The 27,468-nt window shown below is 38.6% G+C and overlaps 1 protein-coding gene across 1 annotated transcript in view; it reads left to right on the top strand.

The window, feature by feature from the left end:
* The window catches only part of FSHR (follicle stimulating hormone receptor), a 191,327-nt gene that overhangs the window by 50,421 nt on the left and 113,438 nt on the right, over positions 1 to 27,468 (top strand). Inside the window, exon 2 of the mRNA XM_040224770.1 lies at positions 23,004 to 23,075. Coding sequence (XP_040080704.1) covers positions 23,004 to 23,075 — 72 coding nt within the window. The remainder of the gene's footprint in view (positions 1 to 23,003; positions 23,076 to 27,468) is intronic.

Genomic DNA, 27,468 nt, shown 5'->3' with positions numbered 1-27,468 from the left:
TGAACTGAACTGAACTGATCCTGTGAGCTTGGAAAACTTCGGTTTAACCTCTACATTTTTGAGAGTTTTAGGAATAGTTTACATAATACTTAATCCCTGATAGCTCTGCTGGTAAAGAATCCGCCTGCAGTGCGGGAGACCTGGGTTTGACCCCTGGGTTGGCAAGATCTCCTGGAGAATGGAAAGGCTACCCACTTCAGTATTCTGGCCTATAGAATTCCATGGACTGTATAGTCGATGGGTCACAAAGAGTCAGACACAACTGAGTGACTTTCACTTTCAAGGAACACTTAATTGGCTTATCTTTTAAACTAAATAGAGCTTTTAAAAATATCACATAAACATAATGTATACAAATTTATAGATGTACGTAACATATAGACAGACACAGAGATCTTATAGCTTTCATTTTTAGCTATGTATCAGGCATAACACCAGAAGAAATGCTGGACCCAAATTGTGTTTCTAGCAGATAGAATAAGTTAGTTACCTGCTAAGATGGCAAAAGTTTTTACCAAAGAGTTTTCTTTTATATGCTACAAGGACCTCTAGAGAAGTTGCTTTTGAAAATCATTTTTCTGTCTACCAATCAAAGAATGCATTCTACTGTCTAAGAGGTTAGGAATCTTTTTTGTTGTTGTTATTTTAAAGGATAATTGCTTTAGAGTATTATGTTGGTTTCTGCTGTACATCAACATGAATCAGTCATAGGCATGTTTTCTTTTCAAGAGCACCCCTAAGGCAGACTATCTTATTTAAGTGAAAGATTCCTCTAAAAGCCACTTCAATTCCAGATTATCCAAAAGTTCATCTATTTTCTACAGAGTTCAACATCCTGGTCAAGAGCTTAAAGACAGACTATTGGGAATTATCAGGAGGAGTTATTTTCAGTATTCAAAAGCATGTTATCTGGGAAAACAGATAGTTTTACTTCTTTTTCAGTCTGGAAGCCTCTTCTTTATTTTTCTTACCCAGTTTTTCTGGTTAGAACCTCCAGTATTATTAAACTGAAATTGTAAGTGGACATCTTTGTCTTGTACCTGATCTCGGTGATAAGCTTTCAGTCTTATACCATTAATATGCTGTTAGCTGTGAGGTATTCATAGCAGCCTTATATCAAAGAAGCCTGCTTTCATTCCTAGTTTGTTGAGTAATTTTTTCCTAGTTTGTTCAGTGTTGAATTCCATCAAATACTTTTTCTGAACCTCTTGGGGTGATATCATTTTTGTCCTCTATCCTATTAATACTGTGTAATGTATTCATATTTGCATATTAAAACAACCATGTATTCGTGGCATAAATCCCACTTGATCATGATGTACAATCTGTTTTATATTTTATAGGATTTGATTTGCTTATATTTTGTTGAGGATATTTGTATCTGTATTCATAAGGATTATTGGTATGTAATTTTATTTCTTTGTGATGCCTTTGATTTTGGTATTAGAGTAATACTTGTCTAATGAGCAGGTTAGAAACTCTTCATTTGTCTTCTATATTTTACAAAATTTTGTGAAGGATTTGATTTTTTAATTTTGTGTAAAAGGGGTTAATCCTTATTCAAACAACAGACAGAGTTCACCAGTGAAGATATCTGGCCTTGGGCTTTCCTTTGTGAAAAGTCTTCTTGCACACTAATTCAGTCTCGCGATTTATTATGTAGATTCAGATTTTCTGTTCATTTTTGGGTTAATTTTGGTAGTTGACATCTTCCTAGGAACTTGTCCATTTAACTTAGGTTATCTAATTTGTTGACATCCATAAGCTTTGGCATGCTGTATTTTTCTTTTCACTCATGAAACAACACGTTAAAATTCTAAAAGAAAAGAACTTTCAACGCAGTGTTCTGTTTTATGAAAATAGCCTTAAAGAATACAGATAAAATAAAACATTATCAAAAGAAAGGAGTTCAAGAGAATTTGTTGCTAGCAGAGCTGCTCTAAAAGAAATTCTGAAGAAAGTTCTTCAGTTTGAAGGAAAATTATCTCAAAAGTAAACAGAATATTAATGGTTAATAATATATAAAATAGAGACTATTATAATAATAAAATATCAAAAATATATTGACAAATATAATAAACTATTCTTTCCCCACAAGTTCTTTAAACATATAGGACAGTTGAAAAAAAATTAGAACTTTATCTAATGGGTTTTTCAATATATGTAGATGAAATGCATATGACAATTACAACATGAAAGGAAGCTAAAAGGACTATGAGATGGTAAGGTTTCCACATTCATCTTGAAATCATAAAATATTAATTCTAAGAGGATTCTAAAATTTTAAGTGTGAATATTTCAATCCCTAGAGCAACTACTTAATCATTTATGTAAAGACATATGGTCAAATATAATTTGAAAAAATTTAAATAAGCCAAAGAAGGAAAGAAAGGGATAACAGAATAACAAAAAGTAGAGAAAACAAACAAATTAGAAAATGATAGACCTAAGTCTAAACATATTAATAATGTACCTTATGTATAAATAATTTAAGCACACCAATTAAAATAAAGACATTCAACTATACACTGAAGGAAATCTAATTCAAATATAATGGTATAGGGAGGTTGTAAACAAAGGATAAATAAAGATATGTCATGCAAACACTGATCAAAACAAAGTAGGAGTGGCCACATTAATATTAAACGTCAGAACAAATAAATAGTAGACTTCAGAGCAAAAACTACTAAGAATGAAAAGACTCATTTCATAATGACAAAGGGTCAAGAAGACTTTGCAATTTTATTTTATTTTATTGTATTTATTTATTTTTTGTTTTATTTTTACTTTATTTTACTTTATAATACTGTATTGGTTTTGCCATACATTGACATGAATCCACCACAGGTATATACAAGCTCCCAGTCCTGAATCCCTCTCCCACCTCCCACCCCATATCATCTCTCTGGATCATCCCCATGCACCAGCCCCAAGCATCCTGTATCCTGTATCGAATATAGACTGGCACTTCGTTTCTTACATGATAGTATACACGTTTCAAAGCCATTCTCCCAAATCATCCCACCCTCTTCCTCTCCCTCAGAGTCCAAAAGTCCGTTCTATACATTTGTGTCTCTTTTGCTGTCTTGCATAAAGGGTCATCACTACCATCTTTCTAAATTCCGTATATATGTGTCAGTATACTGTATTGGTGTTTTTCTGTCTGGCTTATTTCACTCTGTATAATCGGCTCCAGTTTCATCCATCTCATCAGAACTGATTCAAATGTATGCTTTTTGATGGCTGAGTAATACTCCATTGTGTATATGTACCACAGCTTTCTTATCCATTCATCTGCTGATGGACATCTAGGTTGTTTCCATGTCCTGGCTATTATAAACAGTGCTGCGATGAACATTGGGGTACATGTGTCTCTTTCAATTCTGGTTTCCTTGGTGTGTAAGCCCAGCAGTGGGATTGCTGGGTCATAAGGCAGCTCTATTTGCAATTTTTTAAGGAATCTCCACACTGTTTTCCATAGTGGCTGTACTAGTTTGCATTCCCACCAACAGTGTAAGAGGGTTCAATGTGTATATACCTAACAACATTGCTTCAAAATAAATGAAACAAAACTTGATAGAGCTGAAATGAGAAATGGGGAAATCTACAACTATATTTGGAGGTTTCAATATTCCTTTCTCAGTAAATAAAAGCACAAGTAGGTAGAATATCAGTAAGGATCCAGAGGATTGAACAACGTCATCAGCCAAGTCGATCCAACTGACATTTCCCAACTCATTTTATGAGGCCAGCATTACTCTCATACCTAAACTAGACAGAAGGAAATGAAACAGTAATATTCCTTATGAACACAGATGAAAAATCTTCAACAACATATAAGCAAATGAAATCCAGCAACATATAAGAATTACACACAATGACCAAGTGGGGTTTATCCCAGAAATGCAAACCTTTTAATATTTGAAAATCAAGCAATGCAACCTATAGACTGAAATTAAAAGATTAAAGAACACATACAACAGGCTTATATAAATTAATGTAGAAGAAGCATTTGAATACAATCCAATATCCACTCTTGGTAAAAACACCCAGCAAAGTTGGAATAGAAGAAAACTTACTAACTTGATCAAGAGCACCAAGAAAAACAGCTACCACAATATCATACTTAATCATGAGAGATGAAAGGCTTTTCCCCTAAGATCAGGAATAAAGCAAGAATGTCCACTTTCACCCCTTGCATTCAACAAAGTACGAGAAACCTATCCAGTCTAATATAGAAAGGAAGATAAGTAAAAGGCATTCAGGTTGGAAAATAAGAAGTAAAATTGTTTCTAACGATGACACGTGTGTGTAGTCGTGTCCAACTTTTTGTGACCCCATGGACTCTAGCCCTCCAGACTTCTCTGTCCATGGGATTTCCCAGGCAAGAATACTGGAGTGGGTTACCATTTCCTTCTCCAGGGGATATTCCAAACCCAGGGATCGAACTGGCATCTCTTATGTCTCCTGAATAACAGACATAAGGTGGGTTCTTTACCAGCTGAGGTACTGGGGAAGCCCTATTAATAGATGATATAATTGTCTATTAGAAAGTCCATGCAATCTCAAAGAAAAATGGTTCCAGAAGCAATAAGTGAATTTAGGAAAGTTGCAAGATACAAGTAAAAATCATTTTTATATTTAAACTAACATTATTAATGAACTAGTTAATGAACAATTAGAAAACAAAAATAAAATCTAATGCCATTTATAATCACTCAAAAAAATGAAATTCTTAGTTATAAACTTTATCAAATAAAGGATCTGTATCCTGATAGATAAAAAATGCAGTTGAAAGAAACTAAAGAAGACCTAAAAAAGAGAAATACTCTGTTTTGTTCATCATTGGGGAAAGTATTATGGCTAAGATATCAATTCTCCCAAATTGATCTGTAGGTTAACATTATTTTAATCAAAATCACAGTAGGATTTTTGTAGATGCAGATTCAGTTCAGTTCAGTTGCTCAGTCGTGTCCCACTCTTTGCGACCCCATGAATCACAGCATGCCAGGCCTCCCTGTTCATCACCATCTCCCGGAGTTCACTCAGACTCACGTCCATTGAGTCCATGATGCCATCCAGCGATCTCATCCTCGGTTGTCCCCTTCTCCTCCTTCCCCCAATCCCTCCCAGCATCAGAGTCTTTTCCAATGACTCAACTCTTTGCATGAGGTGGTCAAAGTACTGGAGTTTCAGCTTTAGCATCATTCCTTCCAAAGAAATCCCAGGGTTGATCTCCTTCAGAATGGACTGGCTGAATCTCCTTGCAGTCCAAGGGACTCTCAAGAGTCTTCTCCAACACCACAGTTCAAAAGCATCAATTCTTTGGCGCTCAGCTTTCTTCACAGTCCAACTCTGACATCCATACATGACCACAGGAAAAACCATAGCCTTGACTAGATGCACCTTAGTCAGCAAAGTAATGTCTCTGCTTTTGAATATACTATCTAGGTTGGTCATAACTTTTCTTCCAAGGAGTAAGTGCCTTTTAATTTCATGGCTGCAATCACCATCTGCAGTGATTTTGGAGCCCAAAAAAATATAGTCTGACTGTTTCCACTGTTTCCCCATCTATTTCCCATGAAGTGTGGGACTGGATGCCATGATCTTTGTTTTCTGAATGCTGAGCTTTAAGCCAACTTTTTCACTCTCCTCTTTCCCTTTCATCAAGAGGCGTTTTAGCTCCTCTTCACTTTCTGCCATAAGGGTGGTGTCATCTGCATATCTGAGGTTATTGATATTTCTCCTGGCAATCTTGATCCCAGCTTGTGTTTCTTCCAGTCCAGCGTTTCTCATGATGTACTCTGCATAGAAGTTAAATAAGCAGGGTGACAATATACAGCCTTGAGGTACTCCTTTTCCTATTTGGAACCAGTCTGTTGTTCCTTGTCCAGTTCTAACTGTTGCTTCCTGGCCTGCATACAGATTTCTCAAGAGGCAGGTTAGGTGATCTGGTATTCCCATCTCTTTCAGAATTTTCCACAGTTTATTGTGATCCACACAGTCAAAGGCTTTGGCATAGTCAATAACGCAGAAATAGATGTTTTTCTGGAACTCTCTTGCTTTTTCCATGATCCAGCGGATGTTGGCAATTTGATCTCTGGTTCCTCTGCCTTTTCTAAAACCAGCTTGAACATCAGGGAGTTCAAGGTTCATGTATTGCTGAAGCCTGGCTTGGAGAATTTTGAGCATTACTTTACTAGTGTGTGAGATGAGTGCAATTGTGCGGTAGTTTGAGCATTCTTTGGCATTGCCTTTCTTTGGAATTAGAATGAAAACTGACCTTTTCCAGTCCTGTGGCCACTGCTGAGTTTTCCAAATTTGCTGGCATATTGAGTGCAGCACTTTGACAGCATCATCTTTCAGGATTTGAAATAGCTCCACTGGAATTCCATCACCTCCACTGGCTTTGTTCGTAGTGATGCTTCCTAAGGCCCACTTGACTTCACATTCCAGGATGTCTGGCTCTAGGTTGGTGATCACACCATCATGATTATCTGGGTCATGAAGATCTTTTTTGTATAAGACTTACTATAAAACTACAGTAATCAAGAAAGTACAGCACTGGCAAAGGGATAGACTCAGATCAATGTAACAGAATAGAGAGTCTAGAAATCAACTCACACAATTAGGGCTGATTGGTTTTTGAGAATGGAGAAAAAGTAATTCAATGGCAAAAGGATAATCTTTCTTAAACAAATAGTTTTGGAGCCTATGACAAAAAAGAAGCTTGACCTAAACCTCACAGAAAAATTAACCTGAAATCCAAAATGGATCATAAGTCTAAATGTAAAACATACACTGGAGAAAATCTCTGTCACCTGGAGTTCAGCAGAGTTCTTAGATATATCATTAAAAACATTACCCATAAAAGAAACAACTGATAAGCTGGACTTTATCAAAATGTTTGCTCTGCATAAGATATTATCAAGAGAATGAGAAAGAAACCACAGATTGGGAGAAAGTATTTGTAAATCACATCTCTAAGAAGGAACATGTATCCAGATTACTTTTTTAGAAAACTCTTAGAACTCAACAGAAAGGACTCAACAGCAAAAAAGTCAGGGTACTTCACCAACGAAGTACCTCACACTGGTCAGAATGGCCGTCATCATTGTGTGTGTGTGTCTGTGTGTGTGTGTGGTGGTTTTATTTCCAGTTTTTAAAGGAATCTTCACACCATCTTCCTTTGTGGCTATGTCGATTTACATTCCCACCATAGTGCAAGAGCACTCCCTTTTCTCCATACACTCTCCAGCATTTACTGTTTGTAGACTTTTTGATGGTGGCCATTTTGACCACTGAGAGGGACAGGCACTTCACCAGAGAAGATATAAGAATGTCAGATAAGCACATGAAGAGATGTTCAACCTCAGTGGCCACTGAGGAAAACAAAATGAAAATCTCCATGTGATAAAACCACACATCTATTAGAACAGCTGGAAACAAAACTGGCACAGCCAAGGGCTGACCAGAAAGTGGCACACTGGGAACTCACATGTAACTAGTGAGACTGCACAACTATAAAGCTGTTGTGCAAAACGATCTGGCAGTTTCTCATAGTTAGATTTATATTTACCATATGACCCAGCAATTTCACTCAAAGATATTTATCCTAGAAAAATGAAAATGTGTATTCCTACAAAACCCTGAACATCAGTGTTTACAGTAGCTCCATTCCTGATCGCTCAAAAATGGCAACAACCCAAATGTCCTTTAGGTGAATGGGTAAACAAACTGTGGTATATATACAATGTATATATATACATATGTATATGTGTGTATATATATATATATATAATGTATTTATACCACAGTTTGTATAATGTATTTATACATTATATATATACACATGTGTATATATATACATATATAAATATACACAATGAAATCCACTCAGTGACAGAAAGAAACACGATACTGATAAAGAAAACAAAACAGATGAAGCTTAATTGAAAAGCACTGATGGAAAAAAAGCTAGTCTCAAAAGGTGATATACTGGGTGAAGTGAAGTGAAGTGAAGGCGCTCAGTCATGTCCGATTCTTTGCAAACCTGTAGACTGTAGCCCACCAGGCTCCTCCATCCATGGGATTCTCCAGGCGAGAATATTGGAGTGGGTTGTCATTTCCTTCTCCAGGGGATCTTCCTGACCCAGGGATAGAACCCAGGTCTCCCGCATTGGAGGTAGACGCTTAAACCTCTGAAGTAGTACCATTTATGTAATAGTTGAGAAAGGCAAAAGTATAGCACCAGAACGCCTATCAGAGGTTACCAGGGTTTAAAGTTTGGGAAAGGTATCAGTGTGACATCAAAGGGATAGCACAGGGAGTTATATGGCAATGGAACTGTTCTGCTTCCTGAATGTGGTGGTAAGGGTTATGTGAATCCACGCACCTGCTCTGCCTCTCAGTCATGCCCCACTCTTGGCAACCCCATGGACTCTAGCCTGCCAGGTTCCTCTGTCCATGGGATTCTCCAGGCAAGAATACTGGAGTGGGTTGCAATTTCCTTCTCCAGGGCATCTTCCCGACCCAAAGATCGAACCTGAATTTCCTACGTTGGCAGGTGGATTCTTTACCTCTGCACCCCCTGGGAAGCCCTATATGAATCTATCCATGTGTTAAAACTCTTGGAATTGTACATATATGTTCAACCTGTACATTAGTTTGGGGAAAAAATTTTACTTGTCACACTGCAGTGAGAACTAAAAAGTGAGAGCATGTGGTAAACAGCCTTGACCAATAGCTGTACATAGTAAGTCTGCACCAAATGTTAGTTCAGTCCTCCGATTTTTCTCCCTTTCAGCCAAGGCTAAGACCCTTTCCAGTGGCCCATGTCCCCACGAGCTAGAACTTGTGTGCTTTTCACAGTTCAGAATTGAAAAAGTCTGGTGGAGATTGTATCCTACCAGCGGTGACCCAGCTCCTCACCACATTTTAGTCTTTAGCTAGTGCAAAGACTCCGTTTAACAGGAACATTTATTTCTTAGATCAATGGGTGTTTTCAAAACAGGAAATGTCAAGAGTCAAGATAGAGATTTCATTGCTAGAGTAAAATGAAATATAGCCCCTGTTCAGAAATTGGAGACATGACCCTCTTTGTTAAATGTAAGGTATCAATATTATTATATTTTGGTTTTCAAAGCTGCTAGTGTGTCACACACAGTTAATCTAGAAATTATCAGTTATAGATTGTAACATTTTAATGAAGGAAAGAGTCCTTGTAGTTCTACTGACCATTGCTATTTTATTTCTACCAGTTAAGTACCATAGACAAATAATGCTTTGCTTGTACTACAATGTAGGAACTATCTATTCAGGATCACTCTGTGCTAGCAGTTAGTTTCAAGAGAAGAACAATGTGGGCTTAATACTTACTTTATGTTCTTCTGGTAGAAAGTGGAAGTATTTATCTTGATTTTTGGCAAAATCTCTGGTCCATATTCAAAAGAAACAATGCCAAATAATGCTTTCTTCTTATCCTCACAGAGGAAATTAAATTTTTTAGGGAATATTTCTCTCTGTCAAAATACATGTTGCTCTTAAGGTTTAGGTACAGATATCATCAGATTATTGCCTTAAAGATTAAACAAACCAGTCTTTAAAGTCCTGTAATAAATAACATACTTATTATCCGAGGAGTGATTTTGGATCCAGGATTGCATTCTGAGCACTGTCTTACTTGCTTTACTCCAAATCTGTTTTAGATAGTCTTATGCATTTGTTCTTGTCTCTAACAGGGTTCATTTGAACATTTGATATTTGCATTTTACAGAGTCAGTAAAAGATAATTATTCAATGCATATGCTTTCTGATTAAATGTGTGAAACTCCTAAATAGAACACGGAAATTAGTTTTAAGTGCATTATGAAAGACTTAAATTTATCTTTGGTTCATGGTGCAGCAATGAAGTTTTTTTTGTTGCTGTTCTTGTGGTTACATCTTCAGTGATTGTCACAGTCAAGGGGCACCCACAGATTCCAGAAGGAAGTTTATCCCTATTTAATCCTACTATATCTGAACAGAAGTCGCACCAAACTGACCTTTATGTGACAGTCGTCTTTCATTATTGCATCTTGAGCTGAATGTTGTCAATAAAAAATCACAGTTAAACCATGTTGACATTAACCAAGGGGATTGGAAGAGCCGCTTTAGAGGCATAAAATATTTGCCATTTTATCCGATGCTGTCTGAGACCCTGGTGAGTCATTAAAGTGGAATTCTGTTTATTCACTCTGACAGAGTAAGAGTAGCCCTGAATTCTGTCTAGACCAAGACCCTGAATTCTATTCCAAACCCAATCCTCAATTATTACAATTCTTTGATAATTCAAAACCAATTCTGAATTATTAATAATAATTTAAAAAGACTGACCTTCAGGGGAATTTCTGGTAATATCTCTCCTTTCACCTTCTTGAGGCATCTTTGTGTTTTCCCAAATTTCCAGCACAATCTCAAATGACTGCTGGTCCCACCACCCCCTCTTTGAATTAATTTATGTGGTACTGCTTTTTAAAAGAACATCTAAGTTCCTGATATATTTTATCCTCATTCATTCCACTTACCCCCATGAAAATCTTACTAGCTCTCATTCCAATCTCATCCCTCTGATTATATGTGTGTGTGTGTGTGTGTGTATGAATTTACATACACATATGTGAGCACGGGCTTTGGGGACTAGACTGAGTTTGAAAATCAGATCTGCCACTGTGTTCTTGATCAAGTTACTACACCACTCTTAACTCAATGTTCTCATCTATAAATGGATCCAAGTAATAGTTACTGACTTCATAAGGTGGTTTTGAAGATTATATTAGATAATACAAATGAAGCATTTAGCATCGTGCCTGACACAGCAGGCACTAAAAATTGTCATTGTCATCATCACATACACTCTGTACTATAGTTATAGGATTATATATATCACAATAGAATTAAAATCGGTAAGGCAATAAATGTATCTTGCTTACCATTGCTTTTCCCAGAAATTTAATGTGTGTCATATAGTAGTTGATCAATAAAAAATTTATAAATCAATAACTGTGTATGGTGGGCTTCCCTGCTAGCCCAGATGGTAAAGAACCCACCTGCAGTGCAGGATACCTGGATTTGATCCCTAGGATGGAAAGATCCCCTGGGGAAGGGCATGGCAACCCACTCCAGTATTCTTGCCTGAAAAATCCCCATGGACAGAGGACTCTGGCAGGCTACAGTCCATAGGGTCGCAAAGAGTTGGACATGACTGAGCGACTAAGCACAGCATTGCACAACTTTGTACAAATCTTTCCCATCATGGCAACTCCCTAACTACTGATCAAGGCAGCTTGCTGCTGGTTCTTTTTGTTTTCCCTCTAAAACAAGAGTTCTCAGTCTTCACTATGCCTGAGAATCACCTGAGGAACTTTTATAGTAAGGATGCCTTGTTGCACCTGCCCACCTCCCCCCAACATAGGTGTGGCTCAGGCACTTATAGTATGTAAAAAACAACAACAACAAAAACAGCCCTAAGTGATTCTCTTATGCACTCAAGGTTGAGGACCTTTGGATTCTAAAACATCCAAACCCATTCAGACTAGCTTTTCAAGAACCAGAAATCCCAAACACAAAGCCTTAAGACACAAGACAGGAGAACAGACCAGCATGAATGAAATCTGACCAACCGTGTCAGCCATCACTCAACTGTAGCCAATTATACTTTTGTGGGAATGGAGCCCAGTGTTGCAAGATCTTCTAAGTCTTCAAGCGAAGCCACAGATCTGCAGTTTTAGATGAACTTTCACAATGTGAAGAGCTGGCAACCAATTCAAACTTCTTTAAAATACTGTGTGGGCTGAACAAAACATGTCTTGTGCTGGATTCCATTCATGGGCCAATAATTTGCAGTTTTTACTTTCTACCAACTGCTCTCCCATATCCTGAGAAACGCTTTCTATATTCTTCACCAAGTCTGTGTTAAATTCCTAGAAAGTTAAATTCCTTTTTTATCAGTCATGAAATGATGAATGATGAAAATGATGTGTGCTCCAGGTATTTTGAACAAAGCTGATTGGTATGATCGGCATAATTTTAAAGGGCAAACAATTTGTGATTTAAAGTATGAGATGCTCAAATGCCTAAAACTTAAGAGTAATTGCCATTATAAACAATACCCCCCATCTACTAACATGCATTAATATGGGAAATATGCAAAGCTCTGTTGAGATGAGGCCCTTTGGAATACAGACAAGTGGCGTGGTTCCTGCTCTATGGAACCATTCCATCTACTTAGGGAGACTAAGACATACACTCATGGGATTTTAACACATATACAACACAAGCCATGTATTAATGTTGGGGGCCTGGGTAGTTTGAGTTTCTATGTAGGAAGTAGTAGAACATCTCTCTGAAAGGCAAGTAGAGGCAGAATGTGGAATGCCTCAAATGGATGAAAAATGAGTTAAGATTCCTAGAGGTACTAGTGGGCAATTGAAGGGGCTTTGAGTGTCTTTAATCTTTGTTGACTTTTTTTCTTTTGTTTTGTCTTGTTTTTCAGTAGGAGAGTATTTAGAGCAGTGTTCAGAGGAACACAGTGGTCTTAGATGAGACAGGTTGGACAGTGGAGACCAGAGGAAGAAATTCTGTTAGAAGGTCACAGTCAAGGCTGCAGACATGAGTGGATGAGGGTCTGGCCTGAGTGGTGGTGGAGGGATGGGAAGGAAAGGGCAGGTTCAAGGGATTTTAACCTTGACCTGACAAAAAGGAGGGCTAGCTATCATTCAGTAATCCTGTACAATGGGCTTTATCCTGTGATGAGCGCTTAACGTAAAGGGATCCCTTTTGCTTTACACAGAATATGATTGAAATAGGAGAGCATTTGAAGAGGATTCCACTATATAACCACAGTGTGAAATCTATCTTCTAGGGCTTTAGAGATCATCAGGCCCAACTCCCTCACTTTATTGATTGGACTTGACTTTTCTCAGTTATTTGCATACTTTGTAGCACAGCCAGAATAGAACCCAGATTTCTAAGTTTTATCCTTAGTGATATTTTCTTTTCATCATGTTGCTTCTTCATCCTGAGCTTTAATATAAATAAGTTATCAATCAAGCATTAGATTCAGGTAAAAGATGATGAAATTGAACAGCTGAAAAAATGAAAGTGAACAGGTGATAAAATGTGGTGTAGAGTGTAATTTCAAAGCCACTTGGTGCAAACAAGGGGTTGGGTGGGGAGTGAGTCAGGAAAAGAAGTCTCTGCAACCTTGATGTAAAGGTTATACAAAGGAGTAGATAAAGTCAGCAATGATATACAGTTAGCAGGAAAGCCTCATCCCCTTTATCAGTCCAGCACAGATGCTGAGGTAAGGGGACATAAATGGAAATAAAAGGAAAGCAGATTCAAACCACTTTTAGAAATTCCTGTTCACTGGAAGATGATAAAAGGGAAGAATCACCACTGTCAGAAGGTTGATGATGGAAAATCCCTGAGACTTGGTGGACAGTGAGGTGTCACTGTAGTTGGGTTTGGAGTAGCACCCACCCCATGAGTGTCTATCCTACAACTACATTTTCTCTCCCAAAGAAAACATCATGGTATGTGAGTTGACACAATGGCACGTAGCAGTGTCCAAATGAGACAGACAGAGTTCAGTTTGGTCACTCAGTCAAGTCTGACTATTTGTGACCCCATGGCCTACAGCACGCCAGGCTTCCCTGTCCATCACTAGTGCCCGGAGCTTGCTCAAGCTCATGTCCATCAAGTCGGTGATGCCATCCAACCATCTCATCCTCTGTCATCCTCTTCTCCTCCTGCCTTCAATCTTTCCCAGCATCAGGGTCTTTTCAAATGAGTCAGTTCTTCACATCAGGTGGCCAAAGTATTGGAATTTCACCTTCAGCATCAGTCCTTCCAATGAATATTCAGCACTGATTTCCTTTAGTTTTGACTGGTTGGATCCCTTTGCAGTCCAAGGGACTCTCAAGAGTCTTCTCCAACACCATGGTTCAAAAGCATCAATTCTTCGGCGCTCAGCTTTCTTTATAGTCCAACTCTCACATCCATACATGACTACTGGAAAAACCATAGCTTTAACCAGATGGACCTTGAGATGGATTATCTGGAAGTTAAACTGAATAGAAGGTCAATGGGAACTGAACGCCTGGGCAAGTGGACTTTGCCTCCTTTAGCCAGCCTTTTGGCTAGTATGCAGATAAATCCCTGTGGCTGGGGCTCTGATTTGCAAATCTTTCTTCTATCTCAAACTACACCAAAAGGAAAAGCCAAATTATCCTCTCTGTCCTAAATTGCTCACGGTCAGCTTGCGTGCTGCTGCTAAGTCGCTTCAGTCGTGTCCGACTCTGTGCAACCCCATAGACGTCTAGCAGCCCACCAGGCTCCCCCGTCCCTGGGATTCTCCAGGCAAGAACACTGGAGTGGGTTGCCATTTCCTTCTCCAATGCATAAAAGTGAAAAGTGAAAGTGAAGTTGCTCAGTCGTGTCCGACTCTCAGCGATCCCATGGACTGCAGCCCATCAGGCTCCTCTGTCCGTGGGATTTTCCAGGCAAGAATACTGGAGTGGGGTGCTATTGCCTTTTCCAGTCAGCTTGTGTAGTGAGAACTAAATAACAGGGGAGAAAACAGGAACAAGAATGTTTTCTATTCCTTCTCCCATTTAAGCTCAGACTACATTTCTCTCATGGATAGAGGTCTACAGAGAAAGATTTGGGGAAGACACAGAGATCATAGCATACTGATCAGAATGGATTCGGTAGGGTACAACAAGAAGGAGCTCTCTTTACTGCTACTGCCAGGCAAACTTGCTCCATTGACTTGGCTTCCCCATCCCAGATGAAATTCAGGGCACGTGCCATAGCTGTTGTACTTTCATAAACGTCACGAAAGGCCAGTGCCAACTGTTATTCAAGGTCCCCTCTTTCATCCTATTTAAAGCTTCCCTATTCCACTGCTCAGAGTAGTTCTGAGGGAGCAGTTCCTTCCTCCTACTGGCTTCTGGAAGTCCCCTCCAGAGAAGTTTTCTTTTGGGGTCTGGTTACTATTCAGGCAAGTCCATTCTTTTCAGGATGAGAGGCCAGTTCCTTTTGGCTGGGTACAGGCCTGGCTTCTGGGAAAGCCACACTTTTGTCACACCTCTCTCCCAAAGCAGCTGGCCATTTCTCACCTTTAGAGGCCAGATTTTAGTCATAAGCCAGGCTCTATATTACCCAGATGTGCAGGAAATGAGTGACAAACTCTTTAGTTAGTCCTCCTAATACCTCCCACATTTGGCTAAAGGTGAAGAACAAGCATCTCCTCCACACCAGGAAAGAAAACTACAAAGAACACTGACACCTCTATCCCAAGAAACCTCCATGAAAGCCTCTGCGATCCCAATGTATAGTTGGCATTTTCACACACAGCCTGAAGGTGGGCAAAGGGCTAGGGACATAGCACCCCACATCTAGGCAGTTAAGACATGCCAGGATGTGGAGAATTTATTTTTTTAAAGCTTAAAGTCCAGTTATATAAGGAAGCCAGCTCTTCCTACCTTCCCACCTCTTCCTTCCTGTTATTCACTGCCCACTGGTTTCCTGACTCATGTGGCAAAGTGAAAAATACACCCAATTAGATGCCCAAATGATTTTACCAGTGAGATAGTCATCTCCTGGGTCATGGTAAAGAGCCAAATCAAGTTAGCTATACTCTCTCTTTTTTTTTTTTTCCAGATGATTTCCTCATTTAATTCAATCCACCCCCTTGGATAGTTTTCCTAAACACATTCCCAGAAAGTTAATTAGGGTAGCGGTCTGACCTAAAGACTGTGAAACACGAAAACTCTTGGCATTTCGAGGTCAGAATGATGATCAATTTCTTTTTGTATACCCTGTGCCAAGCTGTTCTTACTTTAATTTTTTAAACTCATGTGAAATTCAAAGAACACAGAGAGCTGTGTCATTTACACCTTGGGCCATCATAAAAAGGCAGCTTCCTCAAAAAGAATATTGGCTGTTTTCCAAACTGCCAGAAAGCTTTTTATGGGATCTTTTAAACTATTCTCCTTTAATCCACAAAGAGGAATTAAATTTGGCCAAGGGTGAATCGACCACCCAAGAAACAAATTGCTTCTAACAGAGACAGTTCAAGGGAATCCTAAAGCTTCCCCATTTCAGAAAAGTGAAAAATAAAAATAAACCCCACCCACACCATTTATCATGGAAGAGACATGAAGTAACTTGCAATATGGTGAAGAAAATTTTCTTTTTGGAGTCATATTGATGAATTGTGTATCTTTCCAAAAAATTGTTCAGGCAACTTTATGCCCCCTTACAGAGTGTGAAAGTTGCCATCTGACATGAAGGGAATTATGATATTTTTAAATAGCTCTGTTTAAAAACAGACATAAATAAATGATGCTGAGGATATGGCCTGGTGAGAATTTCAATCTTGAAAAACTAATTATGAAATATTTCAAGTATGAAGCATACAAAATGATATCATAAATACTCATAAAGTACCACTTAGCTTTCCCAAATCTTAACATTTGGTCAAAATGGTTCAGATCTTTTTGAAAAATACAAAATACTTTAGAGTTGTGTTTCACTCCTTTTCCTTGTCACAGAGGTAAACACGGTGCTGATTTTGTATTTCTCAGAAATTTCCTTTTGATAAATCTGTATCTCTAAACATATTTTGAAATATGGATCTTATTATTATGTGAATATGGTGAAAATATTAGCCGCTCAGTCATGTCTCTTTGAGACCCCATGGGCCATCAGGTTCCTCTGTCCATGGAATTCTCCAGGCAAGAATAGTGGAGTGAGTTGCCATTGCCTCCTCTAGGGGATATTCCCCACCCAGGGATTGAACCTGGGTCTCCTGCACCACAGGCAGATTCTTTATCGTCTGAACCACCAGGGAAGACATGGGTCTTATTATTATTCAAGTATGGTGAAGCCATGTTATATTCACAGCTCCCAAGAGAAAAGGGGCCTGTGAGGAAGCACCAGGGTTTGTCATGTAGCAAAGGGAGCTGGGGGAAATTAGGCAAGAGCTTTTATTGTGGCTCCCAAGGGGGGAAAAAAAACAGGGTAAATAGGTTTAGGATTGGCTAGTTTAAATAATTTCAGGGGACTCTGCAGAGTAGGAGCTTCCCTAGGGTGATTAGGGTAGAGAACCAGAGGCTTAGAGTGTAAGGGCCCCTTAAAAGAAGTGGTGTGTGTTGGGGATGGGGTGGGGCAAGGGGGTGGGTTAGTTGGTTTGCATAAGAAACACACACTCTGAGGCCAGTTGTTTGCTGTCTCTAGGAATTAGCCCTGGGAGGAGTAGTCCTTCCAGAATCAACAGACCTCAAGATCTCAAAACATCAAAAATACAGAATGAAAAAAACACGATTCATACAAAACAACAAATTGTTTTATTTTGCATGTTGTTAACCTTTATGAAAATCATATCATACTCTACATATTGCACGTATAATTCACTTTTCTCAACATTCTGCTTTCGGAATTTATCCAGATTTTTGAATGTAGCTCCAGCTAGTTTGTTGCTTTTCACTGCTCTGTAATTTGGCATTGTGTCAGTATATCACAATTGATTTTCATATATTCATTCTCATGTTTATGAGCATTTGTCTCCAGGTTTTTTTTACAGATGATGTTGCAGTGGTTAATCTTTTACCTGTCTCCAGGTGCATATGTGGCCAGGAGACATGAAATAACTGGATGCAAAGGCATTTGTTTCTTTGACTTTAATACGTTTTGCCTAGTAGCTGCTGAAAGTAGTCGTAGCAAATTATCCTTCCATCAAGAGTGTAGAAAATGTCCTAATATTCCACTGCCTTACCAGCACTGCTACTGTGAAGTATTCCTTATAGCGTTTGTCAATATGATGGTATTTAAAGGCATTTAATTATTGTTTAAATTTGCATTTTCTTAATTACTAGTGAAGTTGAGCATCTTTTCATATGTTTATTGGCCATTTGCATTTTCTCTTATATGAATTGCCTGTTCTTATCTTTTGCCAAGTTTTCTATTGGGCTCTTTGTATTTTTCTCATTATTTAGTAAAGTTCTTTGTACTTTGGATGCTAACCCTTGTTAGTTGTATGTGTTGCAAATATCTTTCCCCAGTCTACTTCCCCATTTTATCTTTGTTTTTGAGAAATTTTAAGTTTACTATAGTCAAATCTATTAGCTTTACAATTTTGGTGTACAATTTTCGTATCTTTTTAAAACACAATTTTCTCAATAGAATGTTACATTTCATTTAAAAGTTTTAAAGTACTGATTTTTCCCATTTAGATTTTTAATAAACCTGGAATTGAGATTTTAATATGATAATAAAGGTTTTATTTTTATCCACAAGGATAATCAATCATTTATGCATTTATTGATTAATCCACATTTCCTCCCTAGATTTTTAATGCTACTCTCTCACATGTCATTTTCTTTTGTTTAATGGTCTATTCTATATTTGTTTTCTTTTCCACTGGTCTACTATTTAATCTCTGTCAATACCACAGCATTTTAATCACTATAGTTTTATAAAAATCACATCACCTATTATGCCAATTCTCCCAATCTTGTTTTACTTCTTCAAAATTGTTTTGGCTATTCTTCAAAACTGCTCTTCCATATAAATATTAACCACCTAGTCAATTTCCATTCACATGTATCAACAGAAACAACAAAAACTATTATGTCTTATAGGGGTCTTGCATTTAATTTCTGTGTTAATGTGGATTAAAACTGATATTTTTACAACAGTGTGATTTCCCTTAAACATAAGTTTTATGGCCATTGATAGAGATACACTTTAAAATAATATAAGAATGAAAATTAAGTGTGTTAATTATACAGCCACCTACCCAACTAGTTTCTTATTAGTTCTACTACTTGCTGACAAAGGTCCATCTAGTCAAGGCTATGGTTTTTCCAGTGGTTGTATGGATGTGAGAGTTGAACTGTGAAAAAGGCTGAGAGCCAAAGAATTGATGCTTTTGAACTGTGGTGTTGGAGAAGACTCTTGAGAGTCCCATGGACTGCAAGGAGATCCAACCAGTCCATCCTAAAGGAGATTGGTCCTGGGTGTTCTTTGGAAGGAATGATGCTGAAGCTGAAACTCCAGTACTTTGGCCACCTCATGCGAAGAGTTGACTCATTGGAAAAGACCCTGATGCTGGGAGGGATTAGGGGCAGGAGGAGAAGGGGACAACAGAGGATGAGATGGCTGGATGGCATCATTGACTCGATGGACATGAGTTTGGGTGAACTCCGGGAGTTGGTGATGGACAGGGAGGCCTGGCGTGCTGCGATTCATGGGGTTGCAAAGAGTTGGACACGACTGAGCGACTGAACTGAACTGAACTGACTGATCTCTTAGGTTAGAGTTTGCTTTATAGACAATTATTTTATCTATAAACAATGACAGTTTTTCATCAATAATCTTAATATATCTTTTCTTTTTTTTATATTACTGTATAGGCTAGGGTGCCTAGTGCAATGCTGAGTGGAAGATGCAACAGCAGGCATCCTTGCCTCATTTCTAATTTTAAAAGGGATGTGTCTAATATTTCATCATGGGGTATGATGTATTTATTGTAGTGGTAGATAGAATTTACTCCTTATCAGATTAACAATATTCTTCCTTTTTCTTGTGTGTCAAAATGTTTATCATGACTGGACTTGGTCAGTATTTTTTTTTAGTGTTCCTTATTAAATAGGTGAGTTTTCCAATCATTTAAATCTACCCGATCAATAAGCAGTACTAATTTCTTTGTTCACTATTCCTTCTTGTTTTTGAGCCTTCCTACTGGGTTAAATTATTTTCTAAGGGAATTTTTTTTCTAAAACTTTGTTAAGGGTGAATTAAACTTTTCTAAAAGTCTTTTTATTTTACCCCCACATCTGAATGACTACTTCTGGGAATGGGACTCTAAACTGGCAGTTATTTTCTCTAATAATTTTGAAGATATTTTTACCAAGCTTTCTAATTATATTTTTTCCTTTGAAGATAATGACTTTTCTCCTTCTGTTTGCATTTTTAAAAAATTCTTTTTTGCTCTACAGTTTTAATTCACAGGTATCTGACAATGGATTTATCTGTTTCCCTTCCTGAGACTTGTTGAGGTTTCTGAATCTGAGCATTTATGTCTTTCATAAATTATGGAAATTCTCCAGATGTTATTTCATTGAAAATTGATGTTCTCCACTTTCTTTCTAGAAAGCACATATGATAGATAGGTAGACAGATAGGCAGGTAGACAGACAATGACACACGTAAATAAATCTTTGCACTCCAACTCCCATATTTCATCTCATGGGATTAAAACACAAATGCCTTGTCTACCAAGTCCAGACACCCGTCTCCCAACTCCTTTCCTTTATCCCCTCCTCCCCCTGACACCCCCAGAATACACTGACTTCAATTTACCTTCTTAGAATTCTGTTTGCATTCGTGATTCCAGTTTCCATCTGGTATTCAGTTATTTTACTCTAGGTCCCTAGAAATTTCTTATACTTTTTAATAAGCTCAGCTATGCAACTGAAACAATATTGGCTATGTTTTACATAAGACTTCTGGGTGATCTTTAGTGGATCTAATTTATAGCCTTTCAGGAGATGGAAGACTTTAAATCTTCAATAAGATTTAATTTTATTAATTAGTTTGAACCACTTAATACAGGAATAGACATTGAAAGTTTTAGAACATGTGCTTGATACTAAAGTTGAATCAAAAAGAACTATCTAGTTGACTCTTTATCAAGTAAAGTCAATTATACAAGATTCCACTCTTTGCATGTCTTACTAACTAGTATTTACCTTAGTATTTCAACTCCCTTGAAGTTTTAGACTAAGTAGTTTAAGGCAATTTTATTCTTTGCTTTTACCAGTTTGTTTTCATAATTTTTCTGTCTTGTAATAAATAGGAACAAAAGGAATTTGTCTATTTTAACTAAGATTGAGTACATTAAGAGAATATGAACTGACCTTGCTTCTTTTTAGATGAGCATTCAATAAGCTACATTGTTCCAGAACCATTACACTCAACCTTAAATTAGATCAAATACTTTCATAGAGACTATGCTTTTAGCATAATATGATCTGATAGTTTTGAGAGCCAGGCTCAAGCTCACACACTTCTTCCAACCTTCTGCATATATATTTATTTATGTACTATGGGAGTTTTACATTTGAATCCTTGTATAACACTTATAGTTGTTACATCAACTCTATCCCACATCTGTTTTCTTGTGATTCCAAGGCTTCTATTTTTTGCCTTCCCATGTATATAAAGTCCTCCAGAGCAAGAACAGTACACAGAATTCTCTCTCATGAGTCCTCACCCTGGAAATGGTGAGGACATGGCAACGAAAGGCAAACAAACAAAGTGGAAGAAAAGAACTGCTTGCCTGAACAATAACTTTTTGAAACAGGAATCTCACTAAAACCAATTTTAAAAATTAGGAGACTAATGTAAAGAAGGTTTGTGAAACTATTCAAGTCCACACTGAATTCCCACTAACAGACTGCCTTGCAGAAGGAAGGATTATAGTAGGGGGAAAACCAAATCCCTATTAACCAATTGCAAAGCAAGGAAAGTGAGAGGGAGCAGAAATAGTATTCCTGTTATAGATTCCCAAAGGGTCACTTGTAATTCTACCCTCAAGCCTAGAACTCTCAGACTTCAACAGCCATTCAAGAAACATTTTTCTGAATATGTGTCATACACCATTCACTGTTCCAGGCATTTGGTATACAGCAGCAGGCAAATCAGACAAAAATCCCTGCCCTCACAGAACTTGCATTCTAGTTTTGGGTAAAAGATAAGTAAATATATTAATATATAAGTAGATAAATAAATAGAAGATTAAACATATCAGAAGTACTAAGAAGAAAGCTAAGGCTAACGGTCTAAGTTGGGGAAGCTATCATTTTAAATAGAGTAGTTAGGGAAAGCTTTACTGAGAAAGTGACATTTGAGCAAGCAGCTGGCTGAAGGAGCAAGCCAGAAAAAATATGAGAGAAGAATTCTCCAGGAAGAGAGAATTGCAAATGCAGAAATATTAGGCAAGAAGGAACCTAACCTGTACAAAGAATAGCAAGAGATTACTGTGAAGAGAATGAAATAATCGTGGTGTGGGATGTCAAAATTGAAGTTAGAGGATCTATGGGAAAGGAGAGTGGGAAGATCCTGTAGGATCCTGAAGGCCATTATATACTATCTGTTTTATTTTTTCTTGGCTAAGATGAGAAGCCATTGGAAGGAATATTGAGGCAAGCATGAGAAATTTTTCCAGCAGAAGGAAATGGCAAAAGCTGAAGATGGATGAGGTTAAGATTTTTCTAAGACGGGAGAAATTAAGGCATGTTAGTATACTGATGGGCAGGATCCAATAAAGAAGAAAAAGTAGGTGAATGAAATGTATGAAAGAAGAGGGAAGCTGCTGTAGTGGCTACCTTCACAAGGCAAGGAGAAAGATATGATGTGGATCAGAGGAGCTGTTTTTTTAGTCAGGACCCTGGACAGCTCTCCCATAGTAACAGGAAGTGGGGTAGGGTGTATAATAAGCCTAGGTGCAGGTGAGAGGTTAACTGGGAGCCATGTGACAGCATGAGGACGTTCTCTTCTGATGGTTTCATTTTTTTCTGAAGTAAGCAAAGTCAGCTGAGGACAACAGGGAGGAGGTATTAAGAGTTGGAATAGAGAAAAAGGAGGAGACTCACATAGGGCTAGAGGATGCAACATGGAGTAGTGATGGCTCATATCCTAACTCCGCCACATATTAGCCACCTGACCCTGGGTAAGATTTTTAACCCTCCCTAAACCTCAGTTTCCTCTTATGCAAAAGAGGGATAACGATAGTGCCCATATCACTGCTTTGTGGAGAAGCAATTATAACCATTACTAAATGGCAAGCACATAGTATGCATTGGCTGTTTGTCATCTGCTGTTATACCTTAGGCACTCAATGACTAATCGATTAATGGATAGGTTGTGATATTTTATGTCCACTCTCTTTTCAGGAGGTTTGTTCTCACCAAGCTTCGAGTCATCCCAAAAGGAGCCTTTTCAGGATTTGGAGACCTGGAGAAAATGTATGTACCCGAGGAGTGTGGGGGTGCTTTGAATGGCTATAGGCAGCAACCTCAGATCACATCTAGCATGATTCTTTATGCTTAGGAACTAGAATGACACACCAAGCAAAGGTTTTACACCTTATCCAATTGCATTTCCTTTCCATATTTCCTAAACTTGTGGAATCTTTCAGCGCATGGCCACTGAAACAGGCATAAGTTCAATCCAAAAAATTCTCACTTTTTTGGTGCAAAATTTGGCTTCCCTGGTGGCTCAGATGGTAAAGAATCTGCCTGCAATGCAAGAGACATGGGTTTGATCCCTGGGTCAGAAAGAATCCCTGGAGAAGAAAATGGCATCCACTTTAGTGGATTCTTGCCTGGAGAATCCCAGGGACAGAGGAACTTGGCAGGCTACAGTCCATGGGGTTGCAAAGAGACAGACTGGGCTACTAACACTTTCACTTTCTTTCTTTTGTTCCCAAAGTACCTGTGAGTGGAATTTTTATAAACCAAAGCCTATTTTCTCTGCTGACATTCATTATTTTTAAAGATACTATTATTTCTGATTAATTTTTAATTAACAGCTGGGACTAACATTTGGGCTTTAGAGATTTTGTGGACTTCTTGTCCCTAAGCCTTGCTGACAAGTGGTAAATGACAGATAAACATTCAGAAGTATTGGGAAAGTTTAGAGCACTGAAGATGATTTCCTTTGAAAAGAGAAGACTTTGTTAATGTAAATATTTGTGTGTGTGTTTTTTTAAATCTTCAGCATTTGAGTTTTATTGGACTAGCTTAATGTATGGGTTTCCCCAAATAAGCTTTTCTCAAAGTGGGGTACAAAGTAACAACAACAACAAAAAGCAGCAAATTCTTTCATGCTTATGGTAACCCACTCTGCTTTTGAAGGTATTTGATCCCATCCCCCAGGCTTTAAGAAATGGAAAAAGTAGTAGCAGCCAGAATCCAGAACTTAAGTGCCAGTAAGTACACCAATAGATTAGATGGATTACACAGAAGGGAACGTTTTTTTCATTATAAGAATAAGCAACACCCCTCTCTCAGTTATATATGTTTTTCCTTCTTTAAGCCAGTAAATTTTTATCTTGATTCTTTCACCTGCCTTTTAGAAAGAACCCTTGCCCAGGTCTGAGGAAGTGAGAAAGAAATCCATTAATGAAAGAAACACAAAGCAGAGAGAGTAACAACATATTTCAGTGGTTAAGTCACTTGCTTAGAAGAGGTTGGTCAGAATCCTATGTTTGTTAGTTTTAATGTGAACTTAACTGTGTCACCTTGATTAAATCAGTTTATCTCTGAGAGCTGTGGTGTCCTCATCTGTATATCAAGGGAGGCGTTTCTATAGTGCAGGATGGCTTATGTGATCTACAGGCAAGCGTCTCCCTATTGGATGGGAGCCCAGTTGAAGACCTGTGGTCTTCAGGGTTTACCTTCTTGAAGACAATCAGCACGCACAGGAATTGCAGGATGGGGCACTCATCTGAGCAGAGTTCACCAAGGAAAACAGGAAAGGAATAGTGTAGGAGAGTTTTTGGCTCAACATGTATTCCTGAGTGGATCAGCCATTACCCTGCCTGGAATGAACAGAGATTTGACGATGATCGGGTAGGTCTCGCCCCTTCAACCAGTCTGTAAAATCGCATAGAAATCATTCTAAGGACAGCAATACCAGGTACAAATAATTTACCTTAATATAATTAAATCCAGAAAATGTGACTGACCCCTCATTGGGTGCTCAGTCTCCCATGAGAACGTCCTCTGGTGACAGAAGGTTGATCCGAGCTGACGTAGCAATAATCCCAGAGACAGAGCAGCTGGTTTTGAAACTCAGCTTCCTCAGTCACAGGATGTCCATTTCTACCAGGTGCTTTTATGAATCAGCCTGTACTGATACAGATGCCAAAAATAAATAAATAAATAAATCTTATTTTTGCAGTACGTTTCATGTCCTAAGAAAGCATTCCTGAGTAGAGGAGCCAACACTAAACCAAACTCTGAACAGACGATTTGTACCCTTCCAGCCCTAGGCACACTTTCATCCTTTGTCTCACCTCCTCATCTTGGTCCCTGATGAGTTCAGATCAGATCTTTCCAGATCTCTCTTCTTCATTTATTTTATTCTTCCGGTTTTTAACCAGTTTCCTGAACTTTATAACTACTGGCTTCCTTTTCAATATCTCCCTCTCCACAAATCACAAAATCCCTTTCATTCATTCTACACATGTGGCCTAGTTTCACATATGCTTATTAAAAAGAAGAGGGAAACACTTTCTGGATAAATCCTGCCTTCCTTCTCTTCCCCCTTCCTCTCTCTTCCTCATCACTACCACTCCTCTGAAATGCAGCCTGCATTCCGCTCAGCCTTTCTGTTCAGTCTCTCCTCACTCCTGTCCAATTGTTATTCGACCACACATTCTCTAACACTGTTAAATTATTCTATCAAAGGTCCCAAATAACACCCAGACTGCCAGAACTGATGACTTCTGCTTTGTCCTCTTAGCACTTAACTGACAGGTAGCTTCTGACTACACTGACCATTCATGCCAGCCTTCTCATTACTCTTTCCCCTTTTGCTTTAGTTACACCTCACCCTTCTGCCTGCCTACTGAACACCCCAGACTACTCCATAACCAGTTCCTTTCTTATTCCTCAGCTGCCCTTCAAAAGTTCAGGTGTTCTGGGGGCCCATTTTGGGGCCAATTTCTTTCTTTATACTCACACCTTCAAATCATTATTTATTAAATAATGTCTTACTACCAGGGCTCCTAAATCTGCATCTGTCTAAACTCACCTCTCCTCTGAAGCCATAATTCTTGCTTTGAAATGGAGAGATTCCTCAAGATCTACCCCTAAGTGAACTGCAAGTGCCTCATATTCAGACAAACTCCTTATCTCTATCCTTAAATTTCTGATCTCCTCATATTGCCCAGTGAGGCATCACCATCTGCCCAGATTCCCAAGCAAGAAAATCCCATGACTCACTTGCCTTCTCTCTCCCTGCTATGCAGGTGCTCTTCCAGTCCTATTGGCCACCCCTCACAAATACCTCTGGAGCCCTATTCTCTCATCTTACTCCTGCAGCGGTGAGGTTCAAAGTCACTTGCACAGCCTACTGCATAAGGCTACTCTGTCCTAGGTCCAGCCTCCCACCACTCTGCTTCCAGACCTGTCTTGCTCAAAGTCCCTTGCAGAAGAACTTCTAAGAACCATAAGCCTCTGACACAGAAATCAAAGCTCATATCTCCCAACATACACAGTGTAGCCCACACGTTTAGGCAGGAATATTTGCCATGTCCCAAGCACTGCCATTCCCAGATATCATATTGCTTATTTAGAATGTGATGGCTGGTCCATTGGATAATGCCTGGCACATAGAGAGACCAAAAAATAGGTACAGGTAAATGTATAAATGAACAAGTGAACAAATATATTTTCACTGCTCTTGTATAGATGCTGTCCTTCTACTTAAAATTCCACTTGGTAGAATCCTGATTGTCCTCCAGGAGCTGGATGAAATGTTTACTCCCCTCCCCCCACTGTAGACTAGAGCTTTTCCAGAACTCTCTCCGCGCTTCCCAACCATAATCTTGTGCTTGTAGTAGCAACAGCATATATATCAGATTGTATTCAGAATTTACAGGTTTCCTCCACATCCCTGAATTACTATTTAAGAGCAAAGCCAGAGTGTACCTTAACTTTGTATTAAGTACAACACCAAGTCCTGTTGTTTTTAATCTCCTGATTATACTTCTGACCTGTCTACCCATCTCCTTCTCCAGCTACCATTGTCCTTCCCTGGAAAACTGTACCAGGCTTCTTCTTGTGCTGCCCCATCTATCTTCTACATGACAACCAGAGTGATATTTTCTAAATTTATACCTAATCATGTGTATACCTGTACACACACACACACACACACTACATACTTTGCTGCTGCTCTGAACATAAAAAAGAAATTAACATGAAAGCAACCTAGATGTCCATCTACAGATGAATGGATAAAGAAGTTGTGGTACACATACCCAAAGGAATATTACTCATCCCTAAAAAGGAATGCATTTGACTCAGTTCTAATGAGGTGGATGAACCGAGAGCCTGTTATACAGAGTGAAATAACTCAGAAAGAGAAAAGCAAGTATCATATACTAACGCATATATATGGAATCTGGAAAGATGGTAGGATGAACCTATCTGCAGGGCAGCAATGGAGACACAGACATAGAGAAGAGACTTGTGGACACAGTTGGGGAAGGAGAGGGGGGACGAATTGAGAGAGTAGCATGGAGGCATAGACATTACCATATGCAAAATTAGACGGCCAGTGGGAACTTGCCATATGACACAGGGAGCTCAAATTCAGCATTCTGTGACAATCTAGAGGAGTGGGAGG

The sequence above is a fragment of the Oryx dammah genome, unplaced genomic scaffold (genome assembly GCF_014754425.2).
Source record: "Oryx dammah isolate SB20612 unplaced genomic scaffold, SCBI_Odam_1.1 HiC_scaffold_25, whole genome shotgun sequence".
NCBI lineage: Eukaryota > Metazoa > Chordata > Mammalia > Artiodactyla > Bovidae > Oryx > Oryx dammah.
Note: the sequence above shows the minus strand (reverse complement) of the source record. Positions and strands in the feature narration are given on the sequence as shown.